The 19,668-nt window shown below is 36.8% G+C and overlaps 1 protein-coding gene and 1 long non-coding RNA gene across 2 annotated transcripts in view; one reads left to right on the plus strand and one right to left on the minus strand.

Annotated features, from left to right (window-relative positions):
- LOC134728712 (uncharacterized) overlaps positions 1 to 19,668 on the minus strand; it is a 125,524-nt gene that overhangs the window by 22,942 nt on the left and 82,914 nt on the right. The window lies entirely within an intron of this gene.
- The window catches only part of CPO (carboxypeptidase O), a 32,721-nt gene continuing 13,836 nt past the window's right edge, over positions 784 to 19,668 (plus strand). Inside the window, exons 1-3 of the mRNA XM_003820802.4 lie at positions 784 to 2,112; positions 12,046 to 12,142; positions 17,917 to 18,018. Coding sequence (XP_003820850.1) covers positions 2,045 to 2,112; positions 12,046 to 12,142; positions 17,917 to 18,018 — 267 coding nt within the window. The 5' untranslated portion in view covers positions 784 to 2,044. The remainder of the gene's footprint in view (positions 2,113 to 12,045; positions 12,143 to 17,916; positions 18,019 to 19,668) is intronic.

Consider the following 19,668-nt stretch of genomic DNA (forward strand, 5'->3'; position numbering starts at 1 on the left):
GTGTTGTATTTTACCCCTCATTCTGAACAGCAAAATTCAAATTCAGGATTTTTGAATTAACTAAATCCCAAGGGAAGGATGCAAAATGCTAACAATGCAGTTTTCTTTAAGGTGCCATTATCGTAGGCAAGCTATGCTGAGTTTTCTATACTCACCGCCTCCACTTTCTCACTTCCCTTTCCTTCTTTAACCAGCTCCAGGCAGGCGTTTGTCCCCACCACGTTATCTACTGAAATTGCTCTTTTCAAGGTCTCCAGGAGCCTCTATCCTGCTGGTTATGATTGGTTAGTTCTTCGTCCTCGTTTGACCAGTGGGTAACTCCCATTTTTTTTGTTTTTAATGCTTTCCTCATTTGGCTTCTGGGACACAATAGTCACCCATTTTTTAACTACCTCACTGGCTGTTCTTCACAATTCCCTCGCTGGATTCTTCTCTTCTACCAAGTCCTCTAAATGTTAGGTCAGCCCAGGTCTCAGTCTTTGTCTTTCTCTGTCTATACCCACACCCTAGATGAACTCCTCTAGCCCAGTGGCTTTAAACACCATCATGATATTGTGATACAATAGGAAATACATATTTTGTCTTTGTCCCTGGTTCCTGACACAGAGCTCCTAAAACCCTTGGAATTTCCTCAGTGATAAGATCAATAAAGGTGAAAGGGCCATTTTTGTTATTCATGATGTCCCTTTTGACTATGGCTAAGTTTAAGTGAACAGGTAACTTTTGGAAAGTTTCTAAGGATGGCGGCTGATTGCCAGGAGAATCAGCCATGTTATTAGAAAGTTGGAACTTTCAGTAATCCCCTCCCATCTCTGGGGAGGAAAGAGGGACTGGAGATTTATTTAATCACCAATGACCAATGATATGATCAATCATACCTATGTAATGAAGTCTTCATAAAAACACCAGGGAACAGAGTTTGGAGAGCCTCTGGGTTGCTAAACACATGGAGGGACTGGGTGGATGGCATGCCTGGAGACAGCATGGAAGCGCTTATCTCCTCTATTTTTTTAACTGCATTCTCTTTACTTGAAACTGTAACATTTGTTTGTATACGCATTTATTTTTCTCTCAACTCTACTGTGAGTTCCATAAAAGAAGGGACTCTGCCTTGTTCACCCTTGTATCTTAAGTATCTAGCATAGTGTCTGGTATACAGTGGTACTCATGAGATTTTTGTAGAATGAATACATGAATACAGGGCAGAAGATTTAAACTGGGTCCCTAAATGGCAAGGACTCCATTTAAATACTCTACCTGCTCTGCACTAAAGTTTGCCTTGCTCAGTTAGACTATTAGCAATGGTCTTAACATGAGTCTTTAATTTTACTGGTCAATGAGATTCAAGCATAACTTGGCTATGTCTGAAAACATGGTGGAGTATCTGACAGAGTCCTTCATGTAAGAGGGGCGTGGGGTAAAATCCACATGGGAAAAGATTGAAACTGTCTTCACTGCTCAGATTTGAAGAGATCTGGGTTTGTTTAAGAAGCTGGTGATGTGGTTCATCAGAAAAAGAGAAGGCATTTGACCCCAATCAAAGCCTTAGATTGAAGGAGGAAGTGGAGATTCTGAATAATGACCATGTCCATTTTGACCAGAGCAGAGTGTTCTTTCTGGTCTCATGAACAGGCTCATGATTCACAAAGACTAGCCTACTATTCCCATCCAACCTGTGTGAGGGGAAGAGCAGGAATGATTGCTCCTGAGTACGAGTGATGGGGGTTCCTAGAAATACTCCTAGGTGACTTTACATAGGGAGGAAATTTATTTCAGGATCTGGTGAAGTTGAGAGCTCAGGTAAATTTGGTTTTAGAGAAGAAATGAAATATCAAATGGTACAGCATTTCCCACACTGGAAAAGGTGTTTGAGGACATGAGAGAGTTAATAAAGCAATTGCCCGTGACTCTTTCTGCTGAGACATCCACTAACTGATTTATCTCATCTTGATTGTGGGAGCCACAGTCTTGATGCATTCATTCTCAAGGACACTTGATCCACTGCCAGAGAGGCCCAGAATTTTCTAACTTACTGTGTGGCAGAATGAAGCCTCTGCTTGAAACCCTTTATCTTTTGGGGATGCTGGTTCCTGGAGGGCTGGGATATGATAGGTGAGTGTAAAGTAGGAAGAGGAACTGATTATTATAATTTAGATTGTCTAAATTGAATGGTTTCTTTTTAAGACCAATGCAGCTGGCTTCTCCTTCCTTGCTACTCATATATACCACCATGAGATGAGAATAATAAAGACCACTGAAATTTATCACTGAATAATCATAATCCTCTAATAATCCTTGAATAAATGAATAAATATCTAGCAAACATTTCCTAACACAATGCATGAGATATACAAATAGACATGTCATGTTTTGTGATCGGAAAAAGAAAATTGTAATACAAATTCTATATCCCTCATTTTCATAGTATCTCATTTGGTAAATCACATTATCCTAATTATTAAGAAAAATGTTAAAATGACCAAATAATTTCACCTAGAGATAAGTATATTAATGTTTTCAGATAGCTACCTGGTTATATATGCAGCACTATTTCTGAAATATTTCACTTAAATTGTATTACAGAAATTTTCCTATGGCATTAGCAATTTATTTAAAACAGTTGAAATTGCTAATAATATTCTGTCATTTAGTCAATTCCTGCTTTTTCATTTTTACAAATAATGCTGTGATGAGCAACCAGCTACATAATTTTTTTTGCTTTTTGCAAATCTTTAATTGTTTCTCTAAGAAGTGGAATTACTGGGTCAGTAACTGAGGAAAATGTAAGGATCTTGCTACACATTGCCCAATTACCTTCTAGAAAGATTACATCAGTCTACACTTCCAATAACAGTGTATGAAAGCACTTTTTAAGTGTTTGGCAAATTGACAAGTAAAAAATACACATTGTTGACTTCCTTTGTATTTTGTTGATTTATAAGAGTAAATATTTTGTTTATTACTAATTTTATCATTTTATAAATTGCCCATTAATGTCATTTGCCCATTTTTGTGGTCTCTCCCTACTCTTAATGAATCATAAGTTCTCTAAATACATTCTATTGAAATCTGTGTGTGTGTGTGTGTGTGTGTGTGTGTGTATAGTTTCCATATAAAGTGTGTTTTTCCCTTGTTCATATGCAAATCATTATTTTGCTCATTTAGCATATCTCATGAAGTATATGTGGTTATAATTGGTATTTCCTCTTTTGCTTCATGGTTAAATCTTGCAATGAACTTGCTCTCACATAACATAGAAACCCACTCCAATTTTTGTCCCACAATAATTGTGTGACCTTGGCTTGTTCCTTATCTTTATAGACAGTTCAATTTCAGATACTTACAGAGTCCAGGATCTCTGTGATATCAAAAACCTGTTTGAATATTTCTTTCTCATTTTTCCATTAGTTTACTTGGTTTCATATACATAGGGCATTTATTTTCCTTTCTGAAATTCCTCATCCATAAATTGGAAATGAAGACTCTTACATTTTTTACAGGAAATACAAAAACAATTATGCTGCTTAAAAATATCAAGAGCCTTAAAACATAAATCTTTTGGCCTAGTGTTCCTGCCATCTATACTGGACATCTATACTGAGGAAATAAACTAAAGTCTGAAAGAGTTTTATGCAGCTCTGGGATACAACTTTATTTATAATATATATATTCTAATATTTGGAAACAACTTGAATGTCTATGTTAGGTTATGTAAATGCTGATATGTGATATAGGACAATGGGATATTATTCATGCAATAGAAAAATAAGTATAAAACTTTTTAATGGCATAGGAAAATGTATGTTTTATGCTAAAGGAAAGAGGCTGTATATAAATCTAATGGAGTACTTTAAAAAATAAAATAAAAATATGTACTAAAATGGTAATTGTTATCTTTGGTTGGTGATATTTTCTCCCTTCCCTCAACTATTATTCATTTTGCAAATATCGTACAATGAACATGACATAAAACTTTAATTTAAAAAATTAGATTCCAAGCCCAGGTTAAATTATTGAAGTGACTAGGCTCAGGCAGTGGGACTCAGATGAGACAGCTTCCATTGGATGGTTCCTCATGACTGCACTTGACCGTGCTTGTCTTTATTGGCCGTTTTTATTTAAATTATTAGTTACTGATATAAAAAATAATGGTCACTTTTATGTAACTCTCGCCAACTCAAAACATGTTAGCTGCAATTTTTGATAATCTTTATTCACTACATGTGATAATAGTCTAGAAAATTTAAAATTAATAAAGATTACAAGCTTTGTAATATTTCTCTTGAGCATTTAGGGAGGTAATCTCCCCTATGTTATATATTGCATACATCCTGAAAAAGTGTAACTCTGTATAATCATTTGGGATTTAGCAATATCAATCAAATGGCTTGAAAATGTTCATCCTCTTTGATCTACTAATTCTTCTTTCTGGAATGTAGCTCAAGGAAATAATAAAAAATAAGAACAAAGATTTACACAATAAGGTATTATCTCTAGAATTATTTACAATAGTATAAAAACAAAAAGGGACATAGCTTTAATATCCAGCATAGAAGAAAATATTTAAATAAATGATACTATGTAACATATACTTACTGTCAAATAGTGTGCAACCATTAAAGAGTTTTCATTGGTTTGAGGAAATGTCTTTGGTAGAATACAGAATACAAAGAAACGAATACAAAATTATATATAGATATAATCTGCACTGCATTTAAGAAAAATAAATGCACAGATAAAAGTCTGGAAGGAAATATGCCAAAATATCAGTAGCAGTTAACTCAGGGAGGTGGAATTATTGATAATTCTTCCTTCTCTTTTCTATTTTTCTCCTCATTTTTTACCTCTCCGTAACTTCTACGTTTTCCATGTTAGGCATATGTTAATTTTGTAAGCAGAAAAATGAAGTTTGAAAATACAGAACTATCATGAAATATTCATGTAACTATTTCTTCACCAAGTATTTAAAATACAAAATTTGCCTCAATATTCATTAGGATTTTTTGGCCTCTTTATACATTCCAGTCAAAATGCTATCAGACCATCATCTTTGATCTGCAGACTTTATTAATAATGTACCCCAAAGGATCATTTTCTCTATTAAACATTTTATGAATTCCTGTTCAAAAAGAATACACAAAGTACAATAATCTTTTCATTTGATCAGTGAGATGAGACTGGTGATAATTTGGGAGATTAGCCAGCTTTTTCCTCCCCTCTCTACATGTTTTATGCATCACCCAAGAAATTGCCTAGAAACAGAGAATAGCCTTTTCTAAGTATATGGTTTAAGCATTCATTTGAACAAAGTATTCGAGTTTCTGAGGTTTACGTATTGTGTTTCAGTTTCACATACAAGTGATAAGCATTTTTAATATCGGGGCTTTCACTTAAATCCTAGACCATTCACTTTTTTTGCATATGAAATGGACCCAGTTGTTCAATGCTGGGCTTAGGAAGTAACAGACTCACACATTTTGTAGACATTGTAGCCAAGAGTAAGGCAAATGCCTGAGGGTGTTAGGTTATCTTTATTTAATTTATTTCCCTCAGTGTTATGGCATTGCCAGGGAATCCCAGCCCAATTGAAACAAGAATGCACCAGGTGCAAACCCCACTTTTTAGTGTACTCCCTTTCCTAGACCACTGAGTAGATAACTGTGATAAGGAAAAACCCAAACATTTGCTAAACTATGTGAAGGAAGGAAGAACAGCCAGCTTCCTTGTTCTCAATACTGTTGGGGAAGCATTGTCAATAATCTCATTTCATGGCAGGACAGGATGGGCCAAACAGCCAGTGTGAGGAATGAGAGACAGGGAGTGGGGGGTTGAGGGGAGTTAAAAGGATATCCTCTTCATTTGCTTCATTCCCTCTCCTCTTTCCATTCTGAGAAAGGGTTAAAATGATTTTTCAGTGACTTTATAATACTTATTTTTATTCTCTTTATAGTCCCAATCAGAGGTAGACAATTTGGATGATTTTTTAGCCCCTAAAAGTGGACTAATTAATGCTTCGTCCTTATTTTCTAGGATGTCATAAAAGAATAGTTAAGCCTATGTAACAAAGTCTTCAGGAAAAAAAAAAAACTGGGATAATAGTATTTACCTTAAGAATTATTGTTACGATCAAATGAAGATAGATAGATGATAGATAGATAGATAGATAGATAGATAGATAGATAGATAGATAGATAGGTGATAGATAGGTAGATGATAAACAGATAGATGGACAGACATGATATAGATATCAAGTTTTTAGAACAGTTTCTAGCATACACAATTGCTAGTAAAATATTGGTTGTTATTATTGGCTATGCTTGAGTTTGGAATTCTCCCTCTCCTGACCTTAAAACAGTTTGTGCACCATTTAATTGATAGTTAATCAGGCACTAGCTTATCATACCTCATGCCTTGCTATTTAATGACAAAGTTTTTTTGCTTTTGATGTGTTTATGTCTTATTGTCTTAAGTAGATTTTCAATTCTGCAAGAAATAAATCTTCTTTTCAATTACTACTACCTATTACTACTTTTGCATAGAGTAGTAAGAATATATACCCACTGGGTGGTTGAGTGACTTAAATAAGATAATAATATAAAGTGCTTTGACCAGTGCCTAGCATACAGTGCTCAGTAAGGGTTAACTATTGTTAGTATAAAATATACATATTTGCTGATTACTTTATAAAGACATGAAATGTGCTCCTGAAAATGTATGTTAAGAATGAATTTTTATGAATTTTAAATACACTAGAAAATACATGTATTTTCTTTAAAAAATGATCATCTTTTGTAAAGCAAGCAGCCTCAACATATTACTTGCACCAGCATATATTTTTATATTAAAATTTCTCACTCTGAAGCACCCTTGTTTATTAAAAAATCAAATGAATGGTAAATATTAGAAATAGATTTGTGAATAACATGAAGATGATCGTTTCTCAGCTATTACAATGTAAATAACATTTATTTCTTTTAATCTTCTTTTAAAATTCATTTTCATTGTTTTAACCAATTATTTGGACAATTCTATCTCATGAAGACATTGAGATTGTCTTTTCATTTGGACAAGCTAATAGGGCAAACTTCATTTAACAATGTAATAAAACATCTTTAATTTTGAGGACAAAGAGCTTCTGTTAAAATTATTATCAATATTACTAACAATTAATAATAATAAATCTAACTCTAAGTTTAAAATAGTGGAATTGTCTGGAGAAATTGATTTCCATTCGAGTAGCTTAATGTGGTACATGATGCTAAGTGAACCAGAAAAAAAATAAAATTAGGACTTACATAGATATGACTGGAACTTGCATTTTAATTAATTCTATCAAAACATTTTGTAGTTTGGCATTGTTTGAGGATAATACTAGTTGGATGGCTAAATTATTCTTTGTACAATTTTTATTTTTAATATCATGCAGCAAAATAGGGCTTGTGCTTTGTTTTGAATTGTATTTTAACACTTACTAGGAATTGACTATGTGTCAGAAATTGTGCTTATTGTTAAACACAGATTATCTTATTTAATCCTCATAAAAATCCTTTTGGAAGGTACTATTATTATTCCCATTTTACAAATAAAGAAATGAAGACTTAGAGAAAGAGAAGATACAATACTATTTTGAGCATTTTTTGAATGCTCAAGAAAATGTAGAAGAATAGGTAAAAGTCATAGAAATGTTAGCTAATTAGATCTCTAACACACTTCATTGCAACTCAGTATCACTATACAAAAGTTTGTACCCCAACAGCTCCAAAAGTTCATACTCCAATGCCATTAACATAGTAGTCATTCTATACATATTTGCTGGGTAAATGAATTACCACTTAATATGCCCTGACAATAAAAATATAACCCCATTTCTTGCTTACATAGGGCATTTAAACTAGGAAACTAAGTCATTCAACAAATGTTTGTGCGGCTTAGAGATAGAATATTAGCTGTATGACTTACTAGCTCTGTGACTCTTTGCAAATTACCTAATTTCTCTTGGTCTCAGTTTCCTCATTTGTAACATATGGAGAATAACAATTTACAGAGTTGTAGTGAGAATAAAATTATATACTCTGCATGAATGTTTCTCTTAGGTGTGAGCACAATATCTGGCAAAGAGGAGGCACTGAGTAGCTTTATTAAGCTGTTTGTTAAAAAATAAAGCATAAATAGACATTTGGAATAAGCCCATATCTATTAAAAAATTGAATAGATAGTTAATTAGCCAGGCATGGTGGCACATGCCTGTAATCCTAGCTACTCGGGAGGCTGAGTCAGGAGGATTGCTTGAACCTGGGAGGCGGAGGTTGCGGTGAGCCGAGATCATGCCATTGCACCCCAGCCTGGGCAACAAGAGCAAAACTCCGACTCAAAATAAATAAATAAATATTTTTAAAAATTTTTTTAAATTAAAAAAAAAGATAGTTAATAGTCTTCTAAAACAGAAAGCACCAGGCCAAGATAGGTTCACTGGTGAATTCTGCCAAATATTTAAGGAAAAAATTATACCAATTCTCTGCAATCTCTTCCAGAAATAGAAGCAGAGAGAATGCTTCCTAACTCATGAGATCAGTATTATCTTAATGCCAAATCAAAGAATTAAAAGAAAAAAAATTACAGACCAATATCTCTCATGAACACAGATAGAAAAATCTTCAATGAAATAGTAGCAAATCAAATTCAACAATGTATAAAAAGAATTAGACACCACAACCAAGTGGAATTTGTCCCAGGTATGCAAAGCTGGTTCAACATTCAAAAATCAATTAGTACTATCTGTTCTACCCACAGGCTGAAGAAGAAACATAACATGGTTATATAAATAGATGTAGAAAAAGCATTTGACAAAATCTAACACACATTTGTGATTAAAAAGGTAGTAGGGAACTTCCTCAACTTGATAAACAACATCTCCAAAAAATCTACAGTTTACATTATACTTAATGATGAGAAACTAGAAGCTTTCCTACTAAGGTGAAGGCAAGGATGTTCCCTCTCAGCACTCTTTTTCAACATTATACTGAAAGTCCTAGCTAATGTAATAAGACAAGAAAATAAAATAAAAAGTATACAGATTGGGAAGAAAGAAATAATACTGTTTTTGTTTGAAGATGACATGATTATCAATGTAGAAATCGGAAAGAATCAACCACAAGAAAGTCTCCTGGAATAAGCAATTATAGCAAAGTTGCAGGATACAAAGTTAATATTAGAAAGTCAATTGATTTCCTATGTAACATCAATGGACAAGTAAAATATGAAATTAAAAACAAGTTACCATTTACATTAGCACCCCTCAAAATAAAATACTTAGGTATAATTCTAACAAAATTTATACAAGATCTATATGAGGAAAACTAAAAAACTCTAATGAAAGAGATCAAAGAAGAACTAAATAAATGGAAAGTCCATGTGCACAGACAGGAAGACTGAATATTGTTAAGATGTCAGTTCCTCCCAACTTGATAGCAAGTTACTTTGTGGTTATTGACAAACTGATTCTAAAGTTTTTATGGAAAAGTGAAAGACCCAAAATATTCAACTCAATATTGAAAGAGAAGAACAAAGTCAAAGGACTGACAGTACCCAACCTCAAGACTTAATATAAAGCTACAGTAATCAAGACAGGTGTTATTGGTAACAAAATTAACAAATAAATCAAAGGGAGAAAATAGGGATCCCATCAATAAACCTACATAAATATAGTCAAAAGATCTTTGACAAAGGAACAAAATAGTCTTTTCAGCAAATAGTGCTGGAACAACTAGACATCCAAATGCAAAATAAGTAAATCTAGACATAGACATTGCACCTTCACAAATATTAATTCAAAATGTATCATAGACCTGAATAGGAAATGCAAAACTATAAAACTCTAGAAGATAATGTAAGAGAAAACCTAGATGACTATGGGTATGGTGATGAGTTTTTAGATACAACACACATGGCACAATCCTTGAAAGTAAGAATTGATAAGCTAGACTTCATTAAAATTGGAAACGTCTACTTTGCAAAAGACAATGTTAAGAAACAAAAAGACAAGCCACAAACTGACAGAGTATATTTTCAAAACACACATCTGATAAAGGACTGTTATCCAAAATATATAAATAACTCTTAAAACTCAACAACAAGAAAAGGAATAACTTGATTAAAAAATTGGCAAAAGACTTGAACAGACACCTCATCAAAGAAAATATAGAGACAGCGAGAAAACATAAAAAAGATATTCCACATCATATGTCACTAGGGAATCACAAATTAAAATAAGATGATAATACTTGTTAATAAAACAAGAAGATAATATACTTCACACCTATTAGAATGGCCAAAATCCAAAACACTGACAACACTAAATGCTGACAAGGATGTGGAGCAACAGGAACTCTCATTCGTTGCTGATGAGAATTCAAAATGGTACAGCCACTTTGGAAGACAGTTTGGCAATTTCTTACAAAACTAAACAAACTCTTACCATGTTATCCAACCATTGCACTCTTTAGTATTTATCCAAATGAATTGAAAACATGTCAACATAAAAATCTGTACAGGGATGATTATAGCAGCTTTATTCGTAATTGCCATATCTTGGAAGCAACCAGGGTGTTCTTCAGTAGATGAGTAAGGGTAAATAAACTGTGGTATATCCAGACAATGGAATATTACACAGTGCTAATAAAGAAATTAGCTTATTAAGCCATGACAAGACATGGAGGAAACTTAAATGCATACTATTCAGTGAAAGAAGTCAACCTGAAAATGTTGCATACTGTATGAGTCCAACTATGTTACATTCTGAAAAGACAAAACTATGGAGAAGTAAACAGGGCAGTAGTTGCCAGGGGTTAGGGAAAGGGAGGGATAAATTGGAAGAATGCAGAGGATTTCTAAGGCATTAAAACTATTTTGTGCCTGGCTCAGCGGCTCACACTTATAATCCCAGCACTTTAGGAGGCTGAGGCAGGAGGATTGCTTGAGGCCGGGAGTTTGAGAACAGCCTGAGCAACACAGTGAGACCTTGTCTCTACAAAAATTAAAAATTAGCGGAGTGTAGTGGCTGGGACCTGTAGTGCCAATTAATTGAGAGGCTGAAGTAGGAGGATATTCTGAGCCCAGAGCCCAAGGCTGCAGTGAGCTATAATCATACCATTGCAGTCCAGCTTGGGTGACAAAGTAAGACCTTGTTTCAAAAACAAAACAAAACAATTTAGTATTATACTGTAATGGTAAATATGTGTCACCAAACATATGTCAGAATCCATTCAATGTATGAAGAGTGAGCCCTAATATAAACAATGGACTTTGGGTGATAATGATGTGTCAAAGTAAGTTCATTGATTCTAACCAATGTACCACTGTGGTGTGGGATGTCTATAGCAGGGAAGATTGTGCATGTGTGAGAATAGCGGGTAAATGGGAACTATCTGCATTTTCTGCTTAATTTTTATGTGAACCTAAAAGTGTGCTAAATAATAAAGTCTATTTTTAAAAAGATAAACCATTGCAAAAAAAAAAAGATTAGTTCTCACCATTATATGCAGTACAGTGGTTAATATTGCAAGGTCTTCAGTCAGACTGTCAGGGTTTAAAGCCCTAATAACACTTTCCCTGTGATTCAGTTTCTTCATCTCTGAAATGGAGATAATAAGAGTACCTATCTCAGAGTTTTAGAGAGAAGTAAATGAGATTTAAATTGCTTAGAACAGTGCATGTCTCGTAAGTTTCACTTCAATAAATCTTAGTTATTATTTCATATACAAATTTTAAAGTATTTTTATCTACAACATTTTATTGAATTATCCTAGCCTCCCTGCAAGGTTGGAATAATTGTTCTCACTCTACAGATGAAGAAACTTCAGCTCAGAGTGGCTCAGTGGCTGCCCAAGGTCTCACAATTAGTAAGTCACAGAGCCAAAGACTCCAACACAGGCTTTTGTCCTCCAAGTCCTGTGCACACTGATTCTACTACCTTTTTCAACAACCCGCCAACCCTCAGGATATCCCAGTTTCATCACTGCTTTTCCTCTTACTTTCTTCCCTTTGCAGATCCTTAGCCCAACACAGACAAGAGATTGTGGACAAGTCAGTGAGTCCATGGAGCCTGGAGACGTATTCCTATAACATATACCACCCCATGGGAGAGGTAAGGAAGGACACATGGCAGGAGGTTGGTGGTTGTCACAACCTACTTTAGGATGGGCAAAGAATGGTTCACTAGTAATATCCATGCATTAGAGAGGCTGAAAATGTGGTGTTAAGATCTGCCAATACATTGAGTTCAAGGGATTCCTGAACATCTCCCCACCCGCCACCACCATTGAAGCTGTAAAAGCTGGTGATATGAAATTTTAAAAAATTAATAACAAAAAGAAAATGAACAAGAACATCCCAACGAGCCAGTTTTGCTGCTGTGAACATGAACCAGAATTAACTCTTATTTTTGTTTGTCAAGTTCTTAGCAAGTTTAAGCTGGGCAGCATTGCTGTTTATATGGGTATGAGGTGGAGAAGCCTTCTGATTGAATCATATTTAGCTGAAAATGTGTTTATTGTAGGATTTACAGGACACATGCAGTAGTTCTTAAGAGGGGAAAACTTTTTAAAATTTTTATAATCTATCCATCTGACAAAGGACTAATATCCAGAATCTACAAAGAACTCAAACAAATTTACAAGAAAAAACAAACAACCCCATCAAAAAGTGGGCAAAGGATATGAACAGACACCTCTCAAAAGAAGACAATTATGAAGCCAACAGACATATGCAAAAATGCTCATCATCACTGGTCATCAGAGAAATGCAAATCAAAACAACAATGAGATACCATCTCACGTCTAGAATGGCGATCATTAAAAAGTCAGAAAACAACAGATGTTGGAGAGGATGTGGAGAAATAGGAACGCTTTTACACTGTTAGGAGTGTAAATTAGTTCAACCATTGTGGAAGACAGTGTGGCGATTCCTCAAGGATCTAGAACTAGAAATACTATTTGACCCAGCAATCCCATTACTGGGCATATACCCAAAGGATTATAAATCATTCTATGATAAAGACACATGCACATGTATGTTTATTGTGGCACTATTCACAATAGCAGACTTGGAACCAACCAAATGTCCATCAATGATAGATTGCATTAAGAAAATGTGGCACATATACACCATGGAATACTATGCAGCCATAAAAAAGGATGAGTTCATGTCCTTTGCAGGGACATGGATGAAGCTGGAAACCATCATTCTAAGCATGCTATCACAAGGACAGAAAACCAAACGCTGCATGTTCTCACCCATAAGTGGGAGTTGAATAGTGAGAACACATGGTCACAGGGAGGGGGAACATCACACACCGGGGCCAGTTGTGGGTGGGGTGGGGGCCTGGGGGAGGGATAGCATTAGGAGAAATACCTAATGTAAATGACAAGTTGACGGGTGAAGCAAACAAACATGGCACATGTATACCTATGTAACAAACCTGCATGTTGTACACATGTATCCTAGAATTTAAAGTATAATTTTAAAAAAAGGGGGTGGAACCAAAAAAAAATTATCTTGCATGTACCTTTTAAGTATAAATAGACAAGACCATGTAAATGATACCTTACAACTACACCCTCTGTAATCTCCATACAGTAAAACTGGAAAGGTCAGAATATTATATAATGTTTTACAATTTATATGAGAATAAACTGAATTGTAGCTTCACCTCCAAAAAAAGAAATATTTGTATTGCTATTAAGATAAGTTTGGTGGTTTCCAAAATTGGATACAGTGAAAAATTAGCTTCTACTTATGTACGTGTGTGTATGTATGTGACATTATGCAAATCTTTTTTGAGGTATAAATTTCTAAAAATAGAGTTGCTGGGTCAAAGAATACACGTCTACATTTTTATATAAATGCACAATTTGCCCTTCAAATGACCTTTACCAATTTATTCTCTCAGCATTTAGGAATATATTCATATTTTCCAGACTTTTTTTCAACAAGTACAAGAAAAGATTTATACTTTCTTATATAGCAGTCACCCCAAAGTACTGAAAGTTCTACAATTTTGTAAAGGTCCAGTATGGCCCACGGACACTTTATGACCTGGTATCAGAGATGAGTTCACACATGGCTTGACCACTTGCTGGCAGTGTGACTTTCACAAAGACACTTAAACTTTTTAATCCTCAGCTTCCTCATCTGTGAAACAGAAATAGTAGTATCTATCTCATAGCATTGTTGTGAGAGTAAATGAAATAAACACTACTACTGTGTACTGAACAAGCAATAAATAAAGAATATTTGTTGCTGCTACTGGCTGCTATTTGTAGCTCTCTCAAGACTTAAGGCATCTGCATCTCACCTAGTCCCATCACGGATATAAACACAACTACCCATGTGGTAAGCTGTTATTCTTTTCAGTGAATAGACTGAAATGAAAATACCCTCACTTGAGTAAGTATTACTACTGTTATAATACATTTTATCTATACCTAGCCCATGCTAAAATGAATGTCAATTGAGATATAACAATTTTCAAATAGGATATTTGTTATCCCTCAATTAACTTTTTTTTTTTTGAGACAGAGTCTTGCTCTGTTGCCCAGGCTGGAGTGCAGTGAGCAATCTTGGCTCACTGCAACCTCCACCTCCTGGGTTCAAGCAATTCTCTGCCTCAGCCTCCTGAGTAGCTGAGATTACAGGCACTCACCACCATGCCCAGCTAATTTTTTTGTATTTTTAGTACAGACAGGGTTTCACCATCTTGGCCAGGTTGGTCTTGAACTCCTGACCTCTTGATCCACCCACCTTGGCCTCCCAAAGTGCTGGGATTACAGCCATGAGCCACCATGCCCAGCCAATTAACTATTATTTACTATAACTCTTGGTTGTTGTCAGAGACATCAACTATACAGAAATTGATTGTAAGAGGTGTGAAATGCTGATGATTGTCTGAATATGTCTTATGTTTGTGAATTTTCTTATTGCATTAATTGTTATGGAACCCCAAATTACGGACTTATACGAAGTCCGTACGACTTATACGAAGGTATAAGACTCTTTGTAGCACAACATAAGACTTGTAATTAAATCAGCTGCTATTCAGGTCTACTCAATTGAATCAAAACACCTAGCCTAGGACTTGATTCAGAAACTTCTGTTGGCATGTGAGAACATGTGAGAAGGCCATACTCAGGTCTTCTCTAATCTTGGAACCATGGTGTATTAGTCTGTTCTCATGCTGCTATAAGGACATACCCGAGACTGGGTAATTTATAAAGGAAAGAGGTTTAATGGACTCATAGTTCCACATGGCTGGGGAGGCCTCAAAATCATGGTGGAATGTGAAGGAGGAGCAAAGGTATGTCTGACATGGCAGCAGGCAAGAGAGTGTGTGCAAGGGAGCTGCCCTTTATAAAACCATCAGGTCTCCTGAGACTTATTCACTATCACAAGAACAGCTCAGGAAAACTTGTCTCCCACCCCATGATTCAATTACCTCCCACCAGCTTCCTCCCATGATATCTGGGGACTATAGAAACTACAATTCATGATGAGTTTTGAGAGGGGACACAACCAAACCATATATTCCACCGCTGGCCCTTCCCAAATCTCATGTCATCACATTTCAAAACTAATCATGCCTTCCCAACAGTCCCCCAAAGTCTTAACTCATTTCAGCATTAACTCAAAAGTCCACAGTTGAAAGTCTCATCTGAGATGAGGCAAGCCCCTTCCACCTATAAGCCTGTAAAATCAAAAGCAAGTTAGTTACTTCCTAGATACAATGGGGGTACAGGCATTGGGTAAATACACCCATTCCAAATGCAAAAAAATGGCTAAAACAAAGGGGCCACAGGCCCCAAGCAAGTCCAAAATCCAATAGAGCAGTAATTAAATCTTAAAGCTCCAAAATAATCTCCCTTGACTCCATGTCTCACATCCAGGTCATGCTGATGTAAGAGGTGGGCTCCTACAACCTTGGACATTCTGTCCCTGTGCCTTTGCAAGGTATAGCCCCACTCCTGGCTGCTTTCATAGGCTGGCATTGAGTGTCTGCAGTTTTTCCAGGTGCACAGTGCAAGCTGTCAGTGGATCTACCATTCTGGGGTCTGGAGAATGGTGACCCTCTTCTCACAGCTCTACTAGGCAGTGCCCCAGTGGGGACTCTAAGTGGAGTTCCAACCCCACATTTCCTTTCTGAACTGTCTTAGCAGTTCTTCATGAAGTTCTTCATGAGGGCTCTGCCCTTGCGGCACACTTCTGCCTGGACACCCAGACATTTACATACATCATCTGAAATCTAGGTGGAGGTTCCCAAACCTCAGTTCTTGACTTCTGTGCACCTGCAGGCTCAACACTATGGGGAAGCTGCCAAGGCTTTGGGCTTTCACCCTCTGAAGCCATGGCCTGAGCTGTACCTTGGCCCCATTTAGCCGTGGCTGGAGAAGCTAGGACACAGAGCACCAAGTTCCTATGCTGCACAGAACAGGGGGGCCCTGAATCCAGCCCATGAAACCAATTTTTCCTCCTAGGCCTCCAGGCCTGTGATGGGAGGGGCTGCTGTGAGGGTCTCTCACATGCCCTGGAGACATTTTCCCATTGTCTTGGTGATTAATAATTGACTCCTCATTACTTATGCAAATTTCTGCAGCAGGCTTGAATTTCTCCCCAGAAAATTAGTTTTTCTTTTCTATCACATTGTCAGGCTGCAAATTTTCCAAAACTTTATGCTCTGTCACCTCGTGAATGCTTTGCTCCTTAGAAATTTCTTCCTCCAGATACCCTAAATTATCTCTCTCAAGTTCAAAGTTCCACAGATCTCTAGGGCAGGGACAAAATGCCTCCAGTCTCTTTGCTAAAGCATAGCAAGAGTCACCTTTGCTTCAGTTCTCAGCAAGTTCCTCATCTCCATCTGAGACCAGCTTAGCCTGGACTTTATTGTCCATATCACTATCAGTATTTTGGTCAAAGCCATTCAACGAGTCTCTAGGAAGTTCCAAACTTTTCCACATTTTCCTGTCTTCTACTGGGCCCTTCAAACTGTTCCAACCTCTGCCTTTTACCCAGTTCCAAAGTCATGTCCACATTTTCAGGTATCCTTATAGAAGCACCGTACTCTACTAGTACCAATATACTGTAGTAGTCCATTTTCATAATGCTATGAAAACATACACAAGACTGGGTAATTCATAAAGGAAAGAGATTTAATTGACTCACAGTTCAGCAGGGCTGGGGAGGCCTCAGGAAACTTACAATCATGGTGGAAGGGGAAACAAATCCTTCTTCACATGGCAGCAGCAAGGAGAAGTGCAGAGTGAAAGGGGTTGGGGGTAGCACCTTCTAAATCCATCAGATCTTGTGAGACTTATTCACTATCATGAGAACAGCATGGGAAAAGCCCACCCCCATGATTCAATTACCTCCCACAGAGTCCCTCCCATGACATGTGGGGATTATAGAATTCAAGATGAGATTTGGGTAGAGACCCAGCCAAACCATATCACATGGACATCAGCAAAAGATATCACCGGGATCTGTAAAGATGGAAGAAAATCTCACAAAATAAGCCTCACCTGTAATTTCTGGCATGATTGTGTGCCACATGAAAGCTAAGGCTGGTGGTCAATTGAAGGATGTACTGTTATACAATATTTCTGAAGTGTTATTGGTGGGTTATTCAAACTGTTAATTCTTAATAACTTATTGGTAAAGTGCAGTGGTAGAACCTAAGACTTGGTGACAGAATAAATTGTTAAAGAAAGGGAAAGATGGGAGGTTGTTTTCTGTTTCTTTTACCGCACAGCTGTTGCAATCTAGAGCAAAGATAACAGAGTTCAATGTGTCAGTGAAAGAAGCAGTTATCTTAATCAGAGGCATGCAAACAATCTTCCTACTGATAGCCACAGTCCTCTCTTGCTGTTTCAGATCTATGAGTGGATGAGAGAGATCAGTGAGAAGTACAAGGAAGTGGTGACACAGCATTTCCTAGGAGTGACCTATGAGACCCACCCCATGTATTATCTGAAGGTGAGTGAGAAGGCTGAGAATTACCTTACCAGGAGAATTATCCAATCTGAGGATATGTGTTTACTATTCAGGGACTCTAATCAGAAATGTGGAAAAGAGGCTATGCAGAATCAGTTTGCTTTTTCCACCCCAAATGGGGCTCTTAAAGTTCAAAACTCATAGATGCTCTTGCCTTAATTATCTGGGTGAAATCAAGTTCAGGAGTGAAGAGAATTTTGGAGAATTGAGTGGGACCATGGGGGTAGGGCTGAAAAACAGCAGGGCCCAGAAGTGGACAATGCCCACTCATGCTTCAACCAGAGCTAGTTCACTTCTCACCTGTATTTTAAGTTGTTATTTTGTTTATATTTTTAAATTTTAAAATGTTCTTTTTTAAAAAAAGAAAAATGTTTAAAAACCACAGATAATCTTCATTTTTAGCTTCTTCCTTTTATGGTTAAGGGAACAAAGATCCAGAGAAGTGAGGTGACTTGTGAAAGGCCACACAGCCAGATGTCAGCACAGCCAGGGGGATAACCAGGTCTCCAGCGTCTCCTACCCCTTTTGCATGCAACATGACCAAAAGTATTTGGGACCGAAAAACCATTTTTCCACAGGGCCAGGACCCCTGAGCTCCTGGTTCTGCACCAGTGATTTTCAATTCAGGCTGCACATTAAAATCACCCGAGAGCTGCCAATAATCCTTATGCCTAGACCCCACCTAATTTGGTTAGAGATTTTGACCTAATTGTTTCAGGATGGGACCAGGCATACTTCGAACACTCTCTAGGTGATCCTAATGTGTAGCCAGAGTTGACAATCTCTGCACCAAACCAGTGGTTTTCAAAGGGCAGCACTTAAATCATCATCATCATCAGCAGCAGCAGCAGCAGCATCACCACCTGAGGGCTTGTTACAAATGCACACTCGCAGGTCCCTGCAAAGGTCTACTAAGTCAGAAACTTGGAGGCTGGAGCCCAACAGTCTATTTTAACAAGGCTTCTTCCAAGTGATTCTGATACACATTCAAGTTTCAGAACCAGAGTGCATTTTTACACTTGATCATAGCCAAAAGGCTGAGAAGCGATACCACAGTGCATTTCTAACAAGTTCCTAGGTGATGCTGATACCACTGGTCCAGGACCACTCTTTAATTAAGAACCACTACTAAAGTAGTATGGCATTAAGAACCAGCATTACTTAGTTTACTGCCCTCTTACTACTTAGTGTAGTTGTGTTAATTTACAAAGTACAGCCCTAAATTTGAGAGTTAACTACAACTCTTAAAAAATTATTGGCTCTGAAATGGAATTTACCCAGGGATTATGTGAGCAACTGGTTGATGTATTAAGCATGGGCCACCTGCCTACCTGATTTTCCATAGGCCATCCAAGTCTACGCTAAAGCAGTCAAAAAGACATCTAAATATCCTCTGCCTAGGGCATATTAAAAAGAATAGAACATAATAAAGAGTTGCACATAATAAAGAGTTGATAAAGATAAACATGTAGCTAGCATACATGTACTCATAAAAAAGGCTAATTATAGGAGGACATTGGCAGGTGCGGTGGCTCATGCCTGTAATCCCAGCACTTTGGGAGGCTGAGGCGGGTGGAACACGAGATCAGGAGATCAAGACCATCCTAGCTAACACGGTAAAACCCCGTCTCT

Source organism: Pan paniscus, chromosome 13, assembly GCF_029289425.2.
Source record: "Pan paniscus chromosome 13, NHGRI_mPanPan1-v2.0_pri, whole genome shotgun sequence".
Classification (NCBI taxonomy): Eukaryota; Metazoa; Chordata; class Mammalia; order Primates; family Hominidae; genus Pan; species Pan paniscus.